Source organism: Sorex fumeus, unplaced genomic scaffold, assembly GCF_029834395.1.
Source record: "Sorex fumeus unplaced genomic scaffold, SorFum_2.1 ptg000098l, whole genome shotgun sequence".
Taxonomy (NCBI): Eukaryota; Metazoa; Chordata; class Mammalia; order Eulipotyphla; family Soricidae; genus Sorex; species Sorex fumeus.
Window position 1 is genome coordinate 68,816,510 of NW_026606155.1, and position 21,508 is coordinate 68,838,017.

The 21,508-nt window shown below is 30.8% G+C and overlaps 1 protein-coding gene across 5 annotated transcripts in view; it reads left to right on the forward strand.

Moving 5' to 3' along the window:
* The window catches only part of NOVA1 (NOVA alternative splicing regulator 1), a 144,576-nt gene that overhangs the window by 106,094 nt on the left and 16,974 nt on the right, over positions 1-21,508 (forward strand). For 3 of the 5 annotated variants that reach the window (XM_056134404.1, XM_056134409.1, XM_056134407.1), the window contains one exon: positions 9,629-9,700. The exons of the other annotated variants lie outside the window; for them this stretch is intronic. In XM_056134404.1, the coding sequence (XP_055990379.1) occupies positions 9,629-9,700 (72 nt within the window). The remainder of the gene's footprint in view (positions 1-9,628; positions 9,701-21,508) is intronic. 5 annotated transcript variants of the gene reach the window in all.

The following is a 21,508-nucleotide window of genomic DNA, read 5'->3' on the forward strand; positions in this document are numbered from 1 at the left end:
GAAAGGTTTTAAAAATTAGGGGTAAAATATCTCCTTCATTTTTAGGAAGTGAAATATAAAAAGAAATTTGAGAGCAGTATTATATCATTAACAAGTTATTTAGGACAATAATATAAATGACTTTATAATTTGATAATAATAAATACCTAGTACTATTGAATAATTCTATTAATCATCATTAAAATTCAAACGTTTTCTATGACAAATTAGAATAGGTTACTCTATATTTCCAATGCCAATATATAGTTATAAAAACCAGAATTTTCAAATGTTTACTTGATTTATTTTTGCCTTGTTCAGATAATGTTATTTAAATCCATGCTGAGTGTCAAAAAATAAGTCATTTGATATACTTTTATGTATTTGTTTTCATTTGTAAGCTTTGTAGATATTCTTGGAATTAAAATTGTTGATTATTTAATATTTTGTGTAGTCAATAATATGAGAAATTATTTGAAAAAATTTATCGAGTACAATAACTCTAGTAAGCAGTGTATATAATGCTTAAACAATTTCTGTCAACGTAAAATTAAATATATTTGCAAGGAATTACAGTTTTCTTATGCTGTAGGTTTGAAAGTATGCCATAATCTAGGCATACTGTTTCTCAAATTTAATAAATTTTGTTGGGTTATATAATCTAGACTATACCAAACTATATAATTAAGTGACCATGATTTTATTTCTGGAGAAATTATCCTGGTTATACAGTATGAAAAGTTGCCTAAGATCAACAGTTTTTCAGTAGTATATATATTAGAACATATCACGATACATATATATCATCTTTTGATGCATTTAATGATATTTACTTTAAATTGATAATCTTTCTCTAATCTAGTGACATAACATTTACTTGGGGCTTTACTCTTGAAGTTTTTGTTGTAAATTTAATTGTCATTTCAAAATCTACTGATCCAGCAAATCAAATCAGCTTAAAACTTACACAGAAGAAATGAAGATACTGTGTATGTGAAGTGAAAACCAAAAATAAAATATGTAAAAAAGACCTTAGTTTAGAATTAAAGCAGTACGTTACTTTTAGCTTTGTTTTTGCAGAGAAAAAAACAAAGAGACCACAACTTGGCAAGAGATACATCAAAGAATTATGAAAGATTTGAAAACTTTAAAAAAAAATTCTTTCAAACATTTGTTTAAAAAATTTTCTTCAAGGGCTAAAGGGATAATATGGAGGTTAGGAAACTCGCCTTGCATGTTGAGTGACCAGGGTTTCATTCCCCAGCACCCCATATGATATCCTAAGTCTTGCCAGGAGTGATCCTGGAGAACAGAGCCAGTACTGAGCTGTAAGTACCACCAAGTGTGGCCCACAAACAAAAAAAAAAATTTAAAAATATTTCTTCAAGTTAATAATGTACAAAGAACAGAATTTGAGGTTTAAAAAACATTGGAAGCAAAATAAATTTTTTGTTGTATAAAAATCAAAGCATAACAATCACTTAATGTTTAATATGACAGTATAAATTATTAGTATTTTTTATATCTACTGTTTTATAGTAGATATTATTTTTTTTTAATTTTTAATAGTGAGACATCATGAGGTACAGTTACAGACTTACACATTTTTGTGCATGGGTTTCAATTATACAATGATCAAATGCCCATCCCTCCACCAGTGCCCATTTCCCACCACCACGGATCCCAGTATCCCTCCAGCCCCCCATCCCCCTTTAGTAGATAATTTTAAGAATTGGCTAAAAAAGGCTTAATTTGTATGTTTGTAACTTCAGCTTAAAGTAGGAAATTACAGATAGCTAAAGATGACTACCTTTAAATATAAAAGGCTACCTAAAATATAAAAGTCACTATTTTATTAATGATGTTATTTTAGTAAAATAGGATATTCTACATTATATCATCTAGATACAAGTGGCAACTGAATAATTTGTCCAGTGAAAGTTAGTTTTAATGCCTAAATGGATATTCTGAAGCAAAAGCAGTTTTGTAGGAAAGTAGCAAATACTGATTGGCAAATCTTTCTTAGAGAAGAATAATTAAGTATAGCATGGCAAACTTACATCTAATTTAAGATTATATATGTCACAAACTACTACATATTCTATCTGCTATTCACTTCCAAAATTGTTTTATATTTAAAACAAATTCTTGCTAATGTATTACAATATTATGTACAAAAGTTATAACTGTTTTGAATTTAATTTATTAAAAACTTAAAATATTATTACCTCTATTGTATAGCTATTCAATATCAGTAGACTATCATGCAGTGTATTTGCCTTTCTATAAGTCAGTGGCTAGAGAACATGAAACAGCAAAAGTCAGTAAACTAAAATTAAATATTAATTACAAAAACATTTATCATTTATCTGTAGTTCATAGAAATAGAAGTTATTGAGTAATCCTCAAATAATTTAGACCTTGCTTGCCCGAATACCCTGAATTTATATTTCCATGTTCAGCTTTTTTTATTTCAAGGTTTTTACTTTTTCACCCAAAAGATTGTTGAAATTTTTCTTTTCTTTATTTGGCCAAAAAAATCCCACTTCATGTTTGTTGCTTTAATGTATAGTTAATCACCAAATACAATAGAAACAAAAACGTCAGTAATATAGTTACATTTGTTAACTTCTCTGCTATAGGCTTTCAGCAGTTGTTTTTCTTTTTTGATTTAAATGTTCTTTTAAGAAAAGCTGCATTAAACAAAAAAGTGTGTTTATAGGCAATTAAATAATTGTCTTGTATTTTAAAAATCAAATTAAGGTATAAAATATTATTTTCCCAAAGAATTATTTTCATCTTGAAAAAGTGACAAAAATAGCATATTAATGTGTTCATTATCCATTCATCCAGTCATAATATATTAATGCTTTGCAAAACATATTAGTGAATTGCAAAATAAGTTCTAGTTTTTGCTCTTCACATCTAGTTTCTGAAGTCATTAATGCTTAAAAATATATAAGAGTGGAACATATATATGTTAGTATTTTACGTACCAAAGCTATATTATTAGCAATAAAGGTTTAGAGTAGGGTTAAAGAAATGTAGGCTATTTGTAAAAATAGATTAAAAACTTGAACTGAACCTTTGAATATTACAGAGAAATGACCTAATTAGAGAAGAAAGAAAAATCTTAGGCAGGTAAAGTATATTTGAGGAGAAATATATCGTAAGTGTTAAACAATAAAAATACTTTGATAGATGAGACTATTGTGTTGAAATGTAAAAAGATATAATGGAAGGAATGAAAGAAGGAAATATTAGACAGTTAGCCAACAGGATAAATTCTTCCTAATATTTTTTCAGAAGAGTTCTTATTCCTCCTAAAGGTTATAAATGTAAACCTCTTTATTTTGTTCAGTTCTGTGCTAAAATACGAACTGATGAATTTTAGCTGTTTAGAGAAAAATAATAATTTTTAAGTGATTTATTATACAGAGCTTTAGATTTTTAGATTTGTAAGATAATATTTTCTAATGCTTCATTTATATAATAAAATTCAAGGAATTCAGTAAGAAATACCTTAAACTTATAGAATTGCTCTCCTAGAGCCATCTCAATCTCAGACTATTCTATAAGTTTAAGGTATCTTTCTTACTGTATCCATACAAAATGATTTATATTATGTATGCTTATATGTTTGTTGGACAAGGAGAGGAGAAACACACCCAGGGGTTCCGCTCTAGGGTGGATCAATTTGATAATGAGAATCTGTCCTAGAAGCGGCTTTCCCAGGGAAAGAACTCTACCCCTATTGATTGTGACCACACCTATGTGTAATTGTTACCCCAACCCCTCATGTTGGAGCATATAATGAGACTGTAAGAATGGGCAAGAGAGGCAGAGGAGAGAGACAGGAATGAACGGAGAGAGGATTGGAATAAACTGCAACTAAGACCAAAAAAAAAAAAATCAAGTAATTCATCTTTAAAAGATTTGTGATCAAGAATGTAGTATCAATAATAATTGTAATATTATGGTGATAGTGGGTATATATCATGCTCATTCTGTTTCTTTTTTATGGCCATTATGCTCCACACTTAACATGTATTATTACATTTCATCCATCCTTAAAAATTGAGACAAATATAGGTGACAGAGTCTGTGTGATGCTTAGAGGAATTGAACAACTTACCCATGAAAATATAATAAGAAATCAATCTTAAGCCTGTACTATATAGCCTCCAGTGCTTGTTTAACATAATCATCTAGATTTTGTTCTTCTGGGACTTTTCAAAATCTTGGAAAAGTTTTCCCACGAGACTCTCATTTGAGATATAGAGAATGGCTATATTATAAGAACTAGATTATGAACAAAATCTCTTTTGGTGGTGAAAGTTGAAAAAATTGCATGGTTAAAGCATTTTGCAACAATATTTGTAAGAATTTGAGACAGATTTAGTTTCAAAATGATGGAAACTGAATAAAAATTTGATATACAGGTTTTAGAGTCTAGCAAAATCTTCTTTCTAGTAAAGAAGTAGTTCATTTTAGTTAGACCCCACTTGAGAACTTGTTTCAGGCAATTTGTTTGGGGTTGTAAATAATAGTTGTCTACATTTGTTTATGACTTAATATAAGTTGTACAGTTTCTTATTGAGTCTTTGATAGAAGCACAAATGACAGTTAGAAGTGAGAATATAGATCCTTGTGTAGTAGACACAATGATTTCACTCATATTCATAGTAAAATAAAAGAGGAACAGAAGGGCAGACAAAGGAGCTAACAAAGTATTTGTGAGAAATATAAAGCAGAGCCATGGTCACTGTCACTGTCCATCAATTTGCTTGAGCGGGCCCAATAACCTTGTGAGACTTTGTTGTTACTTTCTTTGGCATATCGAATACGTCACGGGTAGCTTGCCAGGCTTTGCCGTGTGGGCGAGATACTCTCGGTAGCTTACCAGCCTCTCCGAGAGGGGCAAGGGAATTGAACTCAGGTCGGCCGTGTGCCACATGCAAGACAAACGCCCTACCCCCTTTGCTGTAGCTCCAGCCCTGGTATTTTAGTGAAAAAAGTACATAGACTCTGGAGGCAGGACCCAATGTTCAAGTTCTGGCTATTTAACTTATCATAAGTACAACTTTGGCAAGTTGACTTACTTCTCTATAGCTCAACTTCTTTGCCTATAACAAAAATATGTATTTTGTAAGAGTATTTTGGTAAACAGTGACAATATATTTTATTTCTGTTTAATGTTTTTATCATAAAATTTTAAAAATTGTCATTATTCCCTGTGAGAAAATAAAGAGACACTGTAAATACACATAAAGGAATCAGATACCCAGAGAAAATATGGAAATAAGTATAACTTTTTAAAAATAAGAAATTATTGGTGAACTTTAAAGTCACTTTCAATCAAACGGTGAAAAGAGTCACTATTTCCTAAAATTGTTTCATGAAGAAAAGAGGCTGATTAGGGAAAAAGTTTAAAAATGGAGTGTAGAATCTGCCTGTTTGAAATTTTGTATATGCTAATGAAAAAAGTACAAGTTAGATGGAAGAGATTCAGTTAAACTCGTATTCTCAGTAATAAGTGTTTTATATTAAAGAATAGATGAATTGGAGATGTTAAATACAAATGAGATCATCAGTGGAGCAAGATGACTCAGGTGGTGGAAAGTACAATTTGATGTTCCAAGGGCCCACCTTATGAAAAGCAGGAAGTCTGAGTAAATCACTTTTGTTTACAGTGAAATGAATGAGAAAATGGAAAACTGTAATTTGGAAAACTGAAAAACGTTGAAATGAAATCGACTGTAGTGAATAAGGAAATTCATTCTGAGAAATCATGATTTCATTCATGAAGAATAAACAAATAAGCTGAAAGAAAGATGAAATGGGGAATTGAAGTAAATTAATAGTGGGAAAGTTATTAGTAAAATGAATTCTGAAATAAGAATTTCAGAAAGTCTTTGAACTTGGACGTAAGTGTAAAATAAGACTAAGTGGTTCCAGATCATCTGACAGTGAAAAAGGGAGAAAAAATTGTTAGGATGAAAAACTATAAGTGACAGTTGCGTATTTTATTATTTTATTCTTTATTTCATACAGAGCGGTGCATAAGTGTATTATTGAAGAGTACTCAAAACAGTGCTTTGAAGAATTGCTTGCTTGAATAATGTTAGTCAGTTAAATAATATATATTTTAAGTTGCAGTTGAGATTTGTTTAAGGCTGTTCACTATGCTTACGCATATAAGAAGTTTATGACATATATTAAACATATTAAATATTTTCTTGGAAATAAGCTGATATATATATATATATATAGTTTATATATATAGTTTGTTATAATAATCTCTGGTCCAGCAAAACTGTCACATATTAATGGAATACACCTATAATTTGTAATATCTCTTTAAAATTCTTATTATTGAAGCTTAGCTTTCTATATATATGTTTATATAAGATATATTTTTGGATTTTGAAGTTTTCAAAATTAGTTATATTCCAGGGATCGCTATTAGAAAATTATGAAATTCTTTGAATATTTCTGAAATTAGTAATCCTGTTTTTAATGTTTAAAGTTGAATCTTTAGTGATTCAATATAAGTAAGTAATTTTTTTCCCATTTGAAAGAATAGTCGGTTTGCTCCAGTAGGCCCAGTAACATTGTGAGACTTGTTGTTACTGTGTTTGGCGTATCTAATACGTCACAGGTAGCTTGCCAGCTCGAGCAAGTTGACGAACAATGGGAGGACAGTGCTACAGTACTGCAGTTGAAAGAATAGTGCTAAAAAGAAATGTGCCTTCATAATTACTACTTAAGAAATACAAAAAAAATTAGAATAATGTGGACTCAAAATTTTGTTTATAATAAATATTTTAATACATTGTTATTGATATTAACTTAATTACATCTTTATGATGTACGTAAGAAACTTTACTAAGTGATTTTACTTGAAACTACTAAACTTTAAGTGTAGGTAGTAAATAGGAGTAAGTATTTTGTTTATGAAATATTAGGGTAACATTCGGTTTTCTCGTGGATATTTCTCATTTATGTGGCTGAGGACAGCTGTCAAAAACTTTTTCTTAATCTAATATTAAAACTTGTGTTGGTATTACTTCAATGTGTTTATATTGATCTGTTTATTAGAAGAATTTTTATTCTGGTACTTTAACAAATGAACTGACATGCAGAATTTCTGAAATCTAATTGTTAGGAGGTAGATTTGTAAAAGATAGATGACTTTTGTGATTAAGTCACTACCATAATTACTAGATTGCTAAAAAATTTTCAAGTATTTGTTTTACTGCATATTATTTTAAAAGCTTAATCCAAGAAAATATTTTGAGTCAATGTAGCGATTACCTTTTGATGATAATAACTTAAGCCTAAGCTTAATCTTTTCCTGTTTAAGATAAAATTCTAACTTCTTGTGAAAACTTTAAAGATTTTAAACACATTAATATTGTCCCAGAAAATTTTTTATGAGAAAGAAATAGCAGCATAATTATTTAGGACAATGTTGATGAATGTGTGAACTGCGTGTGGTTAATATATAACCAATATTTCATATGTATGTCAAACAAAACAATTTAATAAATTAACAGATATCAATAATCAAAGTGACTACAAATTCTGAATTTGATATTACTAATTTTTCAACATAGTACCTTTCAGTACTAGTTTAAAGCCTTGTTGAGGATACATATCTAAGGAAAAGTGGGTATCCTAGTGAATCTGTGACTGTTCAGGTTGATTTACCATAATGAAAAGAAAAGAATCACCATACATACCTTGTGTTTCTGATGGCTAATTGCCTGTATTTTAACTTACAGTGGGTAAAATAACATTTAGATTTATTTCATATTTATTTAATCAGCAGCCTTATAATCTAAGATCAGTACAGAAAAGAATTTTTAATGTACCTACTGAAAATAAAAACTCGGACTAATTATATGTAGTAGTATTTAGTCAGTAGTGTATGTTCCAGCATAGTATCGCTCATTAAAGAAAATATTAACAGGCTCAAAAAATAATACAGTGGGTAAGGTTCTTGTCTTGCACGTTTCTACCCCAACTTCAAAGTCTGGTGCCATATATGGTCCCCTGAGTATAGAGCCAGGAGAAAGCCATGAGCACTACTGAGTGTTGCCCAATAAACAGTAAATCAATTAACTAATTAAATAATTAGATAGGTTTAAAAACTAAAAACTGGAACCCTTTCTAGTTAAATGACAGGAATTTGTTACAGAAAGCACACAAAAAATACTAAAGCTTTTTAAAATGTTCGTTTTTATGAGGTCTTATATTTACGTGTAGCCCCGTCCCTTTTTAACAAAAAAATAACGTTGATTTTAACAGTATGACTTAACATTTAAGTGAAAGATTTTCTTCAAAATGTCTTGGGTTTTAATTTAAGAACCTGTAATCACTTGAGGTATGGACTGTAAAGCATGATCTGATGTTAAAAATCCAATCTTACTTTGTGACTGGGGAAACAAATAGGGTAAGTGGAAGTTGGTGAATTTATCTTTTCTTTTAACTGTGTAGTCATATCCAAATTTGAAAATCTTTGAAAACCTTAACTATTTATCTACTTTTCCTGTTGCCACTGAACCTTTAAAGTTATGCTTTTGCTCATATCTGAATAATATTTCAGTATAAAACACAGCATTCACTTATAGTTTTGTCTAAAATATAAGATAATCCTATTTCACCTACTAAGTAGTATTAATCATACACACTGGTTTTTAAGCATAGTTATTTGCTGAGTGAAAAATCACACTCTTTAAAGAAAAGAAAATCAACATTTATACGTTAAGGGTATTAGAAATGAGACTTTCTAAATATCTTATTGGATTGTTCAAGAAAATTATGGTCTCACATAATTTATTTTATGTATGTGTTTCAAAATGACATGAACAATAAAAAATTTTCCTAATATTTTTGTGCTTGTTTCTAACACAGGTTGATGATGCTACAATTCATTATACCATTCATCTATATTAGAAGTTTAGTGCTTAGCATAAATAATAAAACTATTTTATCAACTGGTTAAAATGCTGTTTTCTGTTTATTAACATGAGGTTAACGCTTACATTTTCAGAGGAGCTCTAAGTTTATTAAAATTAATATTTTAGAAGATAATGTGATATTAAGAACTCAACTTCAAATTTAATTACTTTTAAGTATGGATCCCTAAATTCATGTGGAATCAACTTGTTGGTGATGTTCAGCATATTAAGTAGGTAGATACTTTTATGCCAAAGTAAACTTCATTTCACCACTTCTTCCAATCCCAGACTGTATTCATTGATAGAAAAATAACTTGATTCTGATAATTACTTGATTATTTGACCTTCGTTTGATATCTCTTTCCCCAAGTGAAAAAGAAAAGAGGGAAAGAGACTGCTATTCATGAATATGGTCAGGGTACCTTTAATACTCATGTGAATTTTTATCAGTCACCACCATGATTTCAAGTCATGAATTTATTTTTACATGCTTATGCATGCGTATTTACGTGCATTAATTACTCAGTTGATGTTAAATTCCATTAAGTTTGAACAAGTAGGGCAAAAATTTGTTCATAGGATTTTGTTCTCGTTATATTACATTTTATTTTATTTTGTTTTATTTAAATACTCAGTTTAAGGCTTATAAAGGTTGATTTGCTCCTGAACTGCTTTGTTCCCAGACATTGCCATCTTCCCCAACTACCACCAAGTCCTCTCCATCTGATCCCATGACCACCTCCAGAGCTAATCAGGTACAGTATCATCCTGTCATCTACACCATACTTTTCACGGGTGATTGCCTGCACACTGGAAAAAAAGATAATGGTGGGTTAAGGATGTGTTCGTTCATTCACATATGTGTGCCATGATCAGATTCCAACAAACCAGAGAAAGGATATGAATTATTCCTGAGCATTTATATGCATTTTTAACTTTAGTTAGCAGAAACATTCAGATAGTAGAGTACTGAAATTTGAGATTTTCCACTTAAAATTTGATGAATACGGAGCACTACAATCATTTATTGAGTTGGTGTTTGTAATCTCCCTTATTGTTTCTTTCCAGGATTGTGGTATACAACTCAAAATCTATATGTACACCAAATTAATGTGTAAAATAGTACTTATTGAGCAAAGGTATAGCTTTAAAAGTGAGTGCATTATATTTGTTATTTTATACATGCCTTACTGTGTAAAACCTTTCCATTCTTTAGGACCAGCATTTCTAGCTATTTAAAAGTAACTGAAAATTGATGTTTGGGAGTGTCTTAATACCTTTTAAAAATTAAGGAGAAAATATTTTCTAAGAATTTGATATCAGCCATTTATTGGGGGTCGCAAACTTTACAATTGCAAAAATATATTTTATTGATTTGAGTTGGAAGTTGTTTTGATACTAATACACTTACCGGTTTTTCTTCAGAAATATTTATTTTCGGCACATTTAAAGGAATCATCAAAAAATAATTTGTGGAACTAAGATCCAGAATGTACTTTAATTTGACAAATGTTAATGAACATATATTCATTAAATAATTTAAAATGGTTTTATTTTGTCTGATTTGAGCTTTTATTTAGGTGAAAATGTGATTTTCTTTAATATTTTCCAGCTTTTACTAACATAAGACTTCATGGGACTATATAACTATTTTATAATACCATGATTTTAGCAGTTTTTTTAATGTAGTTGACGAATAAACTATTTACATTTAGCTATACTTGCTAACTATATTGAATGTGTCTTTTACCTATGGTCTAATGTAAGGCTTTAAGTTATATTTTTCATTCACTAACTGCCTTTTGCAATTCCAGTAAAAATTTAAAAATCTTAATTCTAAGAAAATCTAGAATCTAGGATGTTATTATGTAGTTGAAGCTTGATTTTCATTTTATACATTTATTAGCCTTCAGACATAAATATGCCAGAAAACTTACATTTCAGACCAAATTTCTTTTGAAAAACACTCATCTCAAGCCAGTAAGCTAGTATAGGGATTCAGATTTTTGCCTTACATGCAGCTTACCCTGGTTCATTCTGTGACAGCACACATGGTGCCCGGTGCACCATCAGGAGTGAAACCTGAGCACAAGCCAGAAGTCAGATCTGAGCACCACCACCATGTGTGGTCCAGAAACAGACAGGGAAACAAAAATACATCTCTCCAGAAATGAAACCTAGGAGTCTGAAGGAAATGGTACTACATAATCAATCTTGTCTCAGTATGCATGATATTTTTAAAGTGTGTACACATTTCACTCTATATTAGCCTTTTGTCTTACATGATTTTGAACTATATGATATAGAAAACTATTAGGGAAAAGAACTGACTGTATGCGTTTAATGTCACCTTATAATTCATTGGTCTTTCTTTTCCAAGCAAAAGACAAATGAGTGCAACCATAAAAACAACAAAAACAGAACTGACGGGTTTTTTTTTCAAGTAAAAAGTAAAAATTTTTGGATCTTGAAAGACAAAACGTCAGAAATTTTCTATTTGAAATTAGTGTTGTATTTTCTTTTTATTAATTTGATACTAATGTGAATTTTAGAAATACGATAATGGCTAATGATGGGGTAAAGAAATAACTCAAATGGTAGTGCTCATGTCTAGCTTGTGTGAGGCCCTCAGTTATATCCATGGCACTACATGATCCCCTGAACATCGCTGCATGTGACCCTGGTGTCTTCTTAGTCTGCACACGACATTGCTGAGCCTGAGCACCTTACTAGTCAGGCCTACATCATCAAGATAAGTATCACTGGGATGACCTTAATTAATTAATTAAGCAAGCTAATTGTATGTTAAAAGCTGTTAATGCTATATTTTCACCTTCTAGTTACTGCATTCACCTCTGTCATATCTAATAGTTTTCTAATTTGAAGTAATGTCATTTGTGGTTTTATACTTCGTCCACTACACACAAGTTGTACTCATTAAATATATTCCATTATATTCTTCTTCATGTACAAACTCACATCAGACCTCCCAGATAGCATGAGAAGAAACACAAAAGAATAAAAGAAATCCTTAAATTTATACTAGGAATGATTTATTGTTCGTCTTTATTAGTAGTTTGTAACTATTTTATTCCTTAGTGTTTTTCCCAATAGAGTCTATTCATTTTGTAGACAGATGGTAATTTTTTATTGTTATTCTCTCAGACTTCTATAAAGGTCACAGTTATTTCTTCTATATAAACCAAATTGATTTAGCTTTGCTTTATTAACTTATATTTCTGTGACTAATCAAGATAGACTGTTTGCTTTAATACAATAAACTTAACCTTTTCATACTTAAAGTAGATTTTAAATTCTATAAGAAAATGGATTTCAATTTATTTATCGGCTTACCTAGCAATTTAGTAGATACATCTCTAATTATATAACTCAGTAATGTTTCAAAGCCACAGAATTCTGTTTTAGATCAAGAATTATGGGTCAGAGTGACAGTACAGTGGGTGGGCCTGTGCCTTGCACATGGCTAGCACAGGTTTGATCCACGTATTGTCCTCCAGGCACCATCAGGAGTTACCCTTGAGCACAGAGCTAGGAGTAAGTCCTGAGCACTGCCAGGTATGGCTTCAGAACAAAATAAGAAACATGCTATTATATGTAATAGGTAAATGACAGCTTCTGTCAAAAGTAATTAAAAATTTTTCATGTGAAGTGTTGTAAACCACCAGAAAATACACCCCAGTAACTATTTGATTTATTTTTATCAGTATTAGCTAAATGAACTAGGATTGAGTTCTATTTTTTCCTAATACAAGCCAACATGATAAAAATATACAAAGATACTCTAAATTTCTAAAATTCAGAAAACTCTTTAATGAACATATCAGATATTTTTATCTGTACTTCTAAGAATTAACTTCTCTATTCTTTAAAATCTGCTTTGTTCTTTAAAAATAATGGCATTTCAGTATACTTCTATTTAAGTACCCACAGATCAGACAACCTAACATGTTTCCATGGGTTAAATTTATATACTGTAAATACAGTGCTATAAGTCTCTAATAAATTTGTCCTTAAAATTGAAGGACAATCACATGGGAATGCTTAGAGGATAATGGTTAAAGTTTCAAGTGAAGCCAAATTGCCTATGATTGAGTAAATTCAGGTGCTGCCACTTACTTGCATATTAAATTGAGCCTTGGTTTCTTCTTCTGTGAAATTCAGATAATAACAGCAGCTCATAGGGTTGAAGTAAGAAGGTTTAATTTTATTCTTAGAGCATGAAAATATCTAGAATGTAATACCCATTATAAAATGTAATATTTTCATTTACTTCATTTTTTCTGATCTTTCAAGTGGTAACAGGAGAGAAAGATGATTCTTTAAGATGATAAATAGTCTACCCCTTATAGAAACTGAGTTCTCTAAAGATTCTGAAGGTCATAGTTTTTGCTTTTTGAACTCTTTAAAATAAAAGCATGAGTTAGTTCAGATTACTCTACACTTATTTTCTTTACTGCATATCATGTTGCTTTTATTTTCCCACTGAAGAAGAAAAGTAACAAGTAGGGCTATTAATTTATACTTTTTTATGTTGTTGCATATTGCTAGGTTGAGTTTGAAATGTTATACATAAGGAATTTTAAATATGCAAATATTAAGATACAATAAATTGATTAAGTAATATACATAAAACTTTAAGAAAACTTTGAAATATAAACTATCATTTGTGGTGGATCAATTACAGGTTATTGATACTAAATTGTTGTCACTTTAAGATTTAAAAAATATTTTGTTAATCTATGTTAAAATATTATATTACAGCCTTAACTTTAGGATTTTGATATGGGTTCTTGTATTATTCTCAATTTCAGAAGAAGAAAATAAAGGGATTTCAGATAAAATATGTATAGACAATAACTTATTTACTGTTAAAATATGAAATTATATCATAGAAATCTGGTAAGATTATAAAAGAAATGAAAATGGGTTACTCGGAGAACACTCTTGCTGTAGTTACAGAAAACCACAAGTTAAAGCTCATTTTACATTTATGACCATTCATCTCAAATAGATTTTGTATTCTGTTAGATATCATATGGCTCATTCACATTTTCACTCTCTGCATGAATATTTTATAATTTCTGCTTCCTGCTACCATACTCATTTTTTGTTGCTGTGTTAACAAAGTACTCCAAAATTGGTAATTTACTGCATACTTCTGTTGTTGTGTTAACAAATTACCACAAATTTAGTGACTTACTAGATGCAGCAGATATTTATTACCTGCTAGTTTCCAAGGGTTAAGGGCTTACACACTTTTTTGGTGAGTCTTGTGTTCATGGCCTTATAGAATGCAAAAACGGTCTCAATTAATACTCATTGTTTTATACAGGCTCAGCTAGGTACTACTCCACTTCAGGTTCATCCGGGTCAATAGCAACATTCATTTTCTTGAATCTATTTGACTGAAGGTCTCAGCTTCTTACTATCTGTTTGCAGGAAGTACCCCTCAAATAGAGGTGGACCAGATTCACTGCCACATGATCTTTTCTATAGGCATTTCAATCAGTCAGCTGTTTGCTTCATGCAAAACCAACAGAACTTCTCTTCAGTGTAGCACTGTAGCACTGTCCTCCGTTGTTCACCAATTGACTCAAGCAGGCCCAGTAATGTCTCCATTGTGAGACTTGCTGTTAATGTGTTTGGCATATCGAATACATCACAGGTAGCTCGCCAGGCTTTGCTTGCAATATGGAGTCATAGATTAAATCTAGTCACAGGAGTGATTTCTCGTATCCTTTTACATGTTAATGACATCCTTTGCCTTTTCCTTGCGTTGCAAAGCAAATTAATGTCTACCCCCCTCTTAAGTATAGGGATTTATGCAAGTGTAATAACATTAGTGATAGAAATCACGGGGTCCTACTAAAAGTTGTCACTACTACTATGACCCATTAAATATGTTTTTCGTCATGCTTCATTCCAGCTGGTTTATTTCTTCACTGAAAAATTAAAACCATGAAAACAAAATTTTGACATCATTTATAGTTAAATAACTGGGTATTTGTAACCACATATTTTTGAAGAACATTGTTATTATTTATTTATTCTCAATATTCCCCTTATACTTTAATAAACACTATGGTTTACAAAGTTGTTCATAATGATTTGTTTCAGGCATTCAGTATTCCACACCAATCCCACCACCATTACACCTTTACTCTAACGTTGTCTCCAGTTTTCCCAACTACTCCTTAAGCCTATCCCCATAGCAGGCCCTCAGTAATTTATTTAATGTCATTATTATCAATAATTTGCTAATTTAATGATCAAGACATGTTTTTTTCAGAAGAAAGTTAGGGAAGAAAACATGAAAGCTTGCAACTATACCTCACAGTGATTCAATGAAATAAAATAAAAATTCCTTTAAAAAAAGAAAGAAAGGTGGGGAAGAGTGTTTCTTCTTACCTTCAAGCCATTAGGTCCTTGTATCAGAGATTACTAAAATTTTGTTACAGATTAAGCCTTCTGTGTTTATATTTTGTTAATTGATTTTGGCCTCTGTTTTTCTCTCTTCTCCCTTATGACCATAAGTAAAATTTCACTGCTTACTTATGGTAATCCCTTCAGCAGTTTTACCTTTTATTTTTATCTTTACCTGACTTTTACATGCCAGCATCTGCAGAATTTATCTCACCAGTGAGAGGCAGGTTTTTATTGAACCAATTACATTTAAATCTTAGAAGATCTAGGTTTATTATCAAACTCTATTTTTTTTGCTAATAATTTTCCATTTCTTAAAAATATACCCCAAATTCGTATACAGTTCAGGCCTCATATAACTTAGGTTCATGCTTATCTCTAATCCAAAAGCCACAGCAAGTCCAACATTTCAATAAATATGTGTGTCTGTAGCACTGTAGCACTGTCCTCCCATTGTTCATCAATTTGCTGGAGCAGACCCAGTAACGTCTCCATTGTGAGACTTGTTGTTACTGTGTTTGACATATCGAATATGTCACAGGGAGCTTGCCAGGCTTTGCCATGTGGACGAGATACTCTCAGTAGCTTGCCGGGCTCTCCTAATGTGTGTCTAATGGATCTTAAATTTGGCTGGTGCCAAAACTAGCCCTCCCCTGCTCCATCAGTTAGTCTTTACTTTCTTTTCTTTTTTTTTAATTTTATTGATTCACCGTGAGATATAGTTACAAGCTTTCATGTTTGAGTTACAATCACACAGTGTTCAGACACCCAAACACCTATCCCTTCACCAATGCACATTCCTCACCACCAGTATCCCCAGTATGTCCTCCCACTTCCTCCATGGCAGACAATATTCCCCATACTCTCTCTCTCTCTGCTTTTGGGCATTATGGTTTGCAAATTAAATTAGTCTTTACTTTCACATGAAGGCAGCTCCTTCCATATACTTGGTATATCCAAATTCTTAGAATTCTTATCATCTCTTTTCTATTTTCATATCCTACTTCAGTATTTTAAATAAATGTAGGATCTTAATCATTTCCCATGTTATAGTCAAAACCTAAGTCATTGCCATAGCCTCCCTGTAGACTTTCCTATCTTTGTTCTCCAAAATCTGTTCTCTGCAAGCAGAAAATTCCTTTTAAAATGTCTTAAGAACAAACAACCAAATAACAAATAAATCTCTTTGCTTACACTTGATATTGTTTCCCATTTTATTCAGGAAAAGTTATTATCCCCAGAGTGATTTCCTTTAGCTTACAAGATCTTGTCTTTCCTTGTCATATTATCTCTTTACACTTACTTTCCCTTGAAGACTTTAAGCATGATTATCTCAATATTTTGTTGCTGCTTTTCTCTCTGTTTGAAATTCTCTTATCTCAGACATCTGCTTGCCTACTAATACCTTTAAAGTTTTGCACAAAATCCATTTTCTCAATAAGGCCAACCTGATGATTCTTTTTAATTTTTTAACCTAATCTTCCCCTTTATCTACTAACTCTGTCTTCTTTTTCTTGTACTGTATTTTTTCAATGTGCCATGTAGAATACTACGTAATTTACTTATTTATTTGTGTTTTGCTTTTTTATCAAATTAGTTGTTTTATGAGAAAAGGGTTTTTTTGGCCACCAATATGTCAGAAACATTAACCTCTAACATAATGAGATACCAAGTACTTACTTATTGAAATACTAGTATTAGTTGGAAGAATAATCTCTAAAAAAAAATAGTCAGTGGAAGAAGAAAGGCTAACGTCGGTATGTTTTAAGGCTTTTTTTTTACATATAAAATTTTTTTCTTTAACTTTTTCACATCTTAAATTACAGACCAACCAGAAAAAAAAATATTTTAACTGAATAAACACTTTTCAGTGTATGTGTGTTACTGGTATATGTGAGTGTGATGTCAGAATAGTGTTCTTTAAAAGTGAACTCATTGTCCTATTTATTTTTTATATTTCATTATATTTGCTTATTATTGTGATGAGCCTTTAAAAATTGTTGACATTTGAGTGTAACTTTTTATGACTAATCTATACATTTATCATATTCTTGTAAAAAATACCCAAAATTTTCCAAGAATTACTAAATTTTGAACCAAAAATGAGCAAACCCCATTTTTTTTATATTGTAATATTTTATCTTATATTACAATATGACTATTGTAATATAAGATAAAATATTCCCTAAAGTAGATAGTTACAATTTTGGAAGGAAAGGGTTTTCATTTTTAATTGAGTTTTTATCATTTATAATAGTATCAATGTCCTTGATTTATAATTACAGTCTACTATGCTAATCCCTCCACAATTTTCCTTGATTAGTGGGTAGGTTTAGTTAAGTGTAAGTTTATTAAAATATTTAGTTTAGGTACCAGATAGAGAGTACAGTGTCTAGGGCACTTGCCTTATAACTACCAATCCAGGTTCAATTTCTGGCACCCCATATCATCCCGTGAGGTGCCAGAAGTGATTCCCTGAACTCAGAGCAAGGAAAAAGCCCTGAGCACTTCTGGATTTGGCCTCCATTCTTTTTTTTTTTTTTTTTTCATTTCTTTCCAAGTTCTTTTATGGCTTTGTGTAAGAGAGAAAGCAAAATTGTGTTATCATCTGTTTTTTCTTTGCCTGAAAATTTCCATGAGTCTATTAATAAAAACTCCAAGAATAAAACATTTGTCTGTGAAAATACTTTAGTCACTATTAAAACTTACTATAAAACTCTCATGATGAAATAGTACAGTACTAATACAAACACATATAATTGGTTAATAAAACCTAATGTAGACAAGGGATCAAAGCCGAATTGAGATGAGCAAAAGGAGAAGAAAGAGGGTGAATGAAATTATAGTAGGGCAGGACCCCAGTAGAGTGTGTATGGTAGAGAGATATTGGTACTTTGGAGTGGGTACAGTATGGAAACATATTTTGAAGAGTGAAATTGTATCCCTTAAACTATATAGTTGTGTAAAACAACATTAGCTAAGGGAAAAGGTATAGCCTGACTTAGGGATTAAGAAAATTTACATCATGCCATAATACCTGACTTCATATAAAATCTTTACCATTTCCTTGTTTTCTGATTTTTAGTTTTGCAGTTTTTTCAATGTAAAATGTACATAATAATAGTGCCTATCTCATAGGATTGTCATGGGTCTTGGAAGAACACAAGGAAAAGTATTTGGAACACTCCCTGATCCAAAGTAATAAATGCAATTTTAATTCATTTTAGAAACGGATGTTTATTTAATAGATGATAATAATAAACCTGAAATTCCCCAAAGTAAATTTAAATCCCATGTCATGTAATATGCAAAAATAAATCTCTGCATTTAAGATGGAAACTCAGACTTTTTGATGAAATTACAGTATATAACATCAATTTGAGGAATAATATTTTTAAGCGGGATGGAAATCCTAAGCAAAGAAATAGGTTAAAAGATCAGAGTACCTATGATGATACATATTCTGTATCACAAAAGATACAATTACATAACAAAATGCCCCAGAGGGATAGCTCAAAGGGCTGGAGTGCACATCCAGTAAAGCTGGAGTTCAGTACAGCAGGCCCCTAATGAATGTAGCCTGGTGGATTGAACACCACTGATGAGCTGTATATGTGCAGATAGCCTGGCTGAGAATCAGAGAAGTAGACCTGGACTTCCTGAATATTGCTTGGAAGCCTCCCAAAGAATAAAACAATGTGTTTGTAAAGAAATTTGTTAAACTCATGGTAATTGGTAGCCAAATTATACAGATAAGATCTTAGATTGATAGGAAAAAAAATGAGTAAAGATTATGGAAAGGCACTTTATAGCATATGAAATGGCGGTGCCTACTAAATGTGAAATCTAGAGATAATCATCAGCATACAAGATTATATTTTTTACCAATGTAAAATTTTATTGGTGCATAATCTGTGTGTCTGTGTTTATGTTTTAAAAGTTTCTACCAAGGATATAGAAAATATTCATGGTACATATATGTACATAGGCATAAGAAACATATATATATATATTTTATAACATTCAGTATTTGACAGTGTGCTCAATAAAGCTTAATATCCCAGTACATTAGGAATACAAAGGCAAGGGTGTATATTACAGAATTGTTTACAGAAGTTGAAGTTGGAAGACATTTGTACTCAAAAAAGTAAGTAGCTGAATAAATTATGGTGTTGAGGAATATTAGGTGATGAAGCTATTGAAATTATTGATATAGAGCCTCGTAAATTGGACTAGAGTAGAGTTAGTAACAGAAACCTGTCGCCATTTTTTTAGTATCAGAAATACCTTGTGTTCCTTTATTATCAGTGTGATGACAGAAGCCAAAAAAATTATTAACTTTTTACATCTTATTTTCCAAAATATTAACCAAAAAACTAAAATAGATGAAGGTTGGAGGAGAGTTAGTTTGGTGGCTACAGTTTAAAGAATACAAAATGCAAGTTTTCCAAGGAAAAGATTGGGCTATATTTTCCTTTATATGTCATTTGAGAACTTTTTGACTTTCTTGTCATCTTTCCTAAGCAGTCAGAGAGGATGAGGTGCCAAAGAAGGTGCTTCCTAACTAGCAAAGGAAATGTCTGTTGATTCTTAGTTTAATTTATATCAAGTTAAATAACTATAAATATTTATAATATTGTTTTTCATTCTTCTTTACTATAGCAAGCTTTCAATCTTACCTTCACATCACAGTTACCTATGGAGTGTCTTATTTAATAGATCCAGGGTGAGATTAACAATGTGCATTTAAAGATTTAAGAGAAATGTTTCCTGAAGCTTCTTGAGACACAGGGAGAATGCTATTTTATTTTAAATTTATGATTATTTATTTATAAATAAAAATTTATTTTATTTTAAATTTATGAGTATTTTATAATGCTTTCTTTTCTAAATTTTAATTCATTGCAACTCTCAGAAAATAGCACATTTTGGATTGCTGGACTAAAATCTATGAACAATGATCTAAAGAGAATTTTTTTTATTAATGCCAAAGTTGAAAGCTAGCTATTAGTTTCAGCATTGGGAACAGTAAGGTTTTCCAGATAGTAGAGTTTAAATTCATGGAAGGTTGTCACACCAAAATGGATTACCTTTTTATATAGTGCTAACAATATTTTGACTATTACCAAATAGAACTAGAAGTTCTGTTACCAAAGAGTTCTTTATGTAGAGGTTGCGTTGCTATTTTTATTTAATGTTGCTTAGCAATATTCTTGCCAAAACTTATGGAAAATAGTTATATTAGTGCAATGTAAACATATTTCTCTGATGCAGACTCTAGTGGCCTAAACAGGTCTCAACCTCATATGAGGTTATATGACTTTTAAGAGATTAAGAATTTTACTTAAGAAATTGACTTAAATTTTCTTATGACTATATATTTGGTTTATATTCCGATTTTTATTTGCCTATACACTTGTTTTGTATAAGAATTTCCGTGACTAAAAGGTAGAAAGAGTGAAAAACAATTAAGAAGCTCTGTTGTACACAATGTTTTTCGTACCCAGTGGTGAGATCAGAAGTTCTCCCTTGGCACAAGTTAAGCTTAAACTGCTGAGGGACCAAGGGATAGTAAAATGTTAAGGCATTTGCTTACATGCAGCTGACCCCAGTTTAAATATTTAAATCTGTTTTTATATTCATTTCTTTTATAATTATAAATTTGCTAATTTTGATCCCCTTTACCCATTTCCTCCCCCTCCTTGTCTCTACCCCACTCCTACCACCAGCCTTGAGATGATGGGGCATTTTTCTGAGTTTGTCTGATATCTTCTACTTAGAATAATGTCCTCCAGTGTCATCCATATTGTCTTATATGGCAAGATTTCTTTTTCATTTTCTTAATTTAATTTAAAAAATATTATAATTTAGGTAACATGGTTACAATTATGATAATGTTTATAGTTTTGATTGTACATCATTCTTTTTTTATGACTGAAAAGTTATGGGTCAGAATATACATACATATATATAAAATTATAATTGCAGTTTTCCTTTACTTGTTTATCAGTGGACATTTAGATGGTTTTCGTAGGTCAGCAATTTTAAATATTCAGAGCACCTGGGTGCATATTTTCAAATTAGTGTTTTTGTTTTCTTTAAATGAATACCCAAAAATA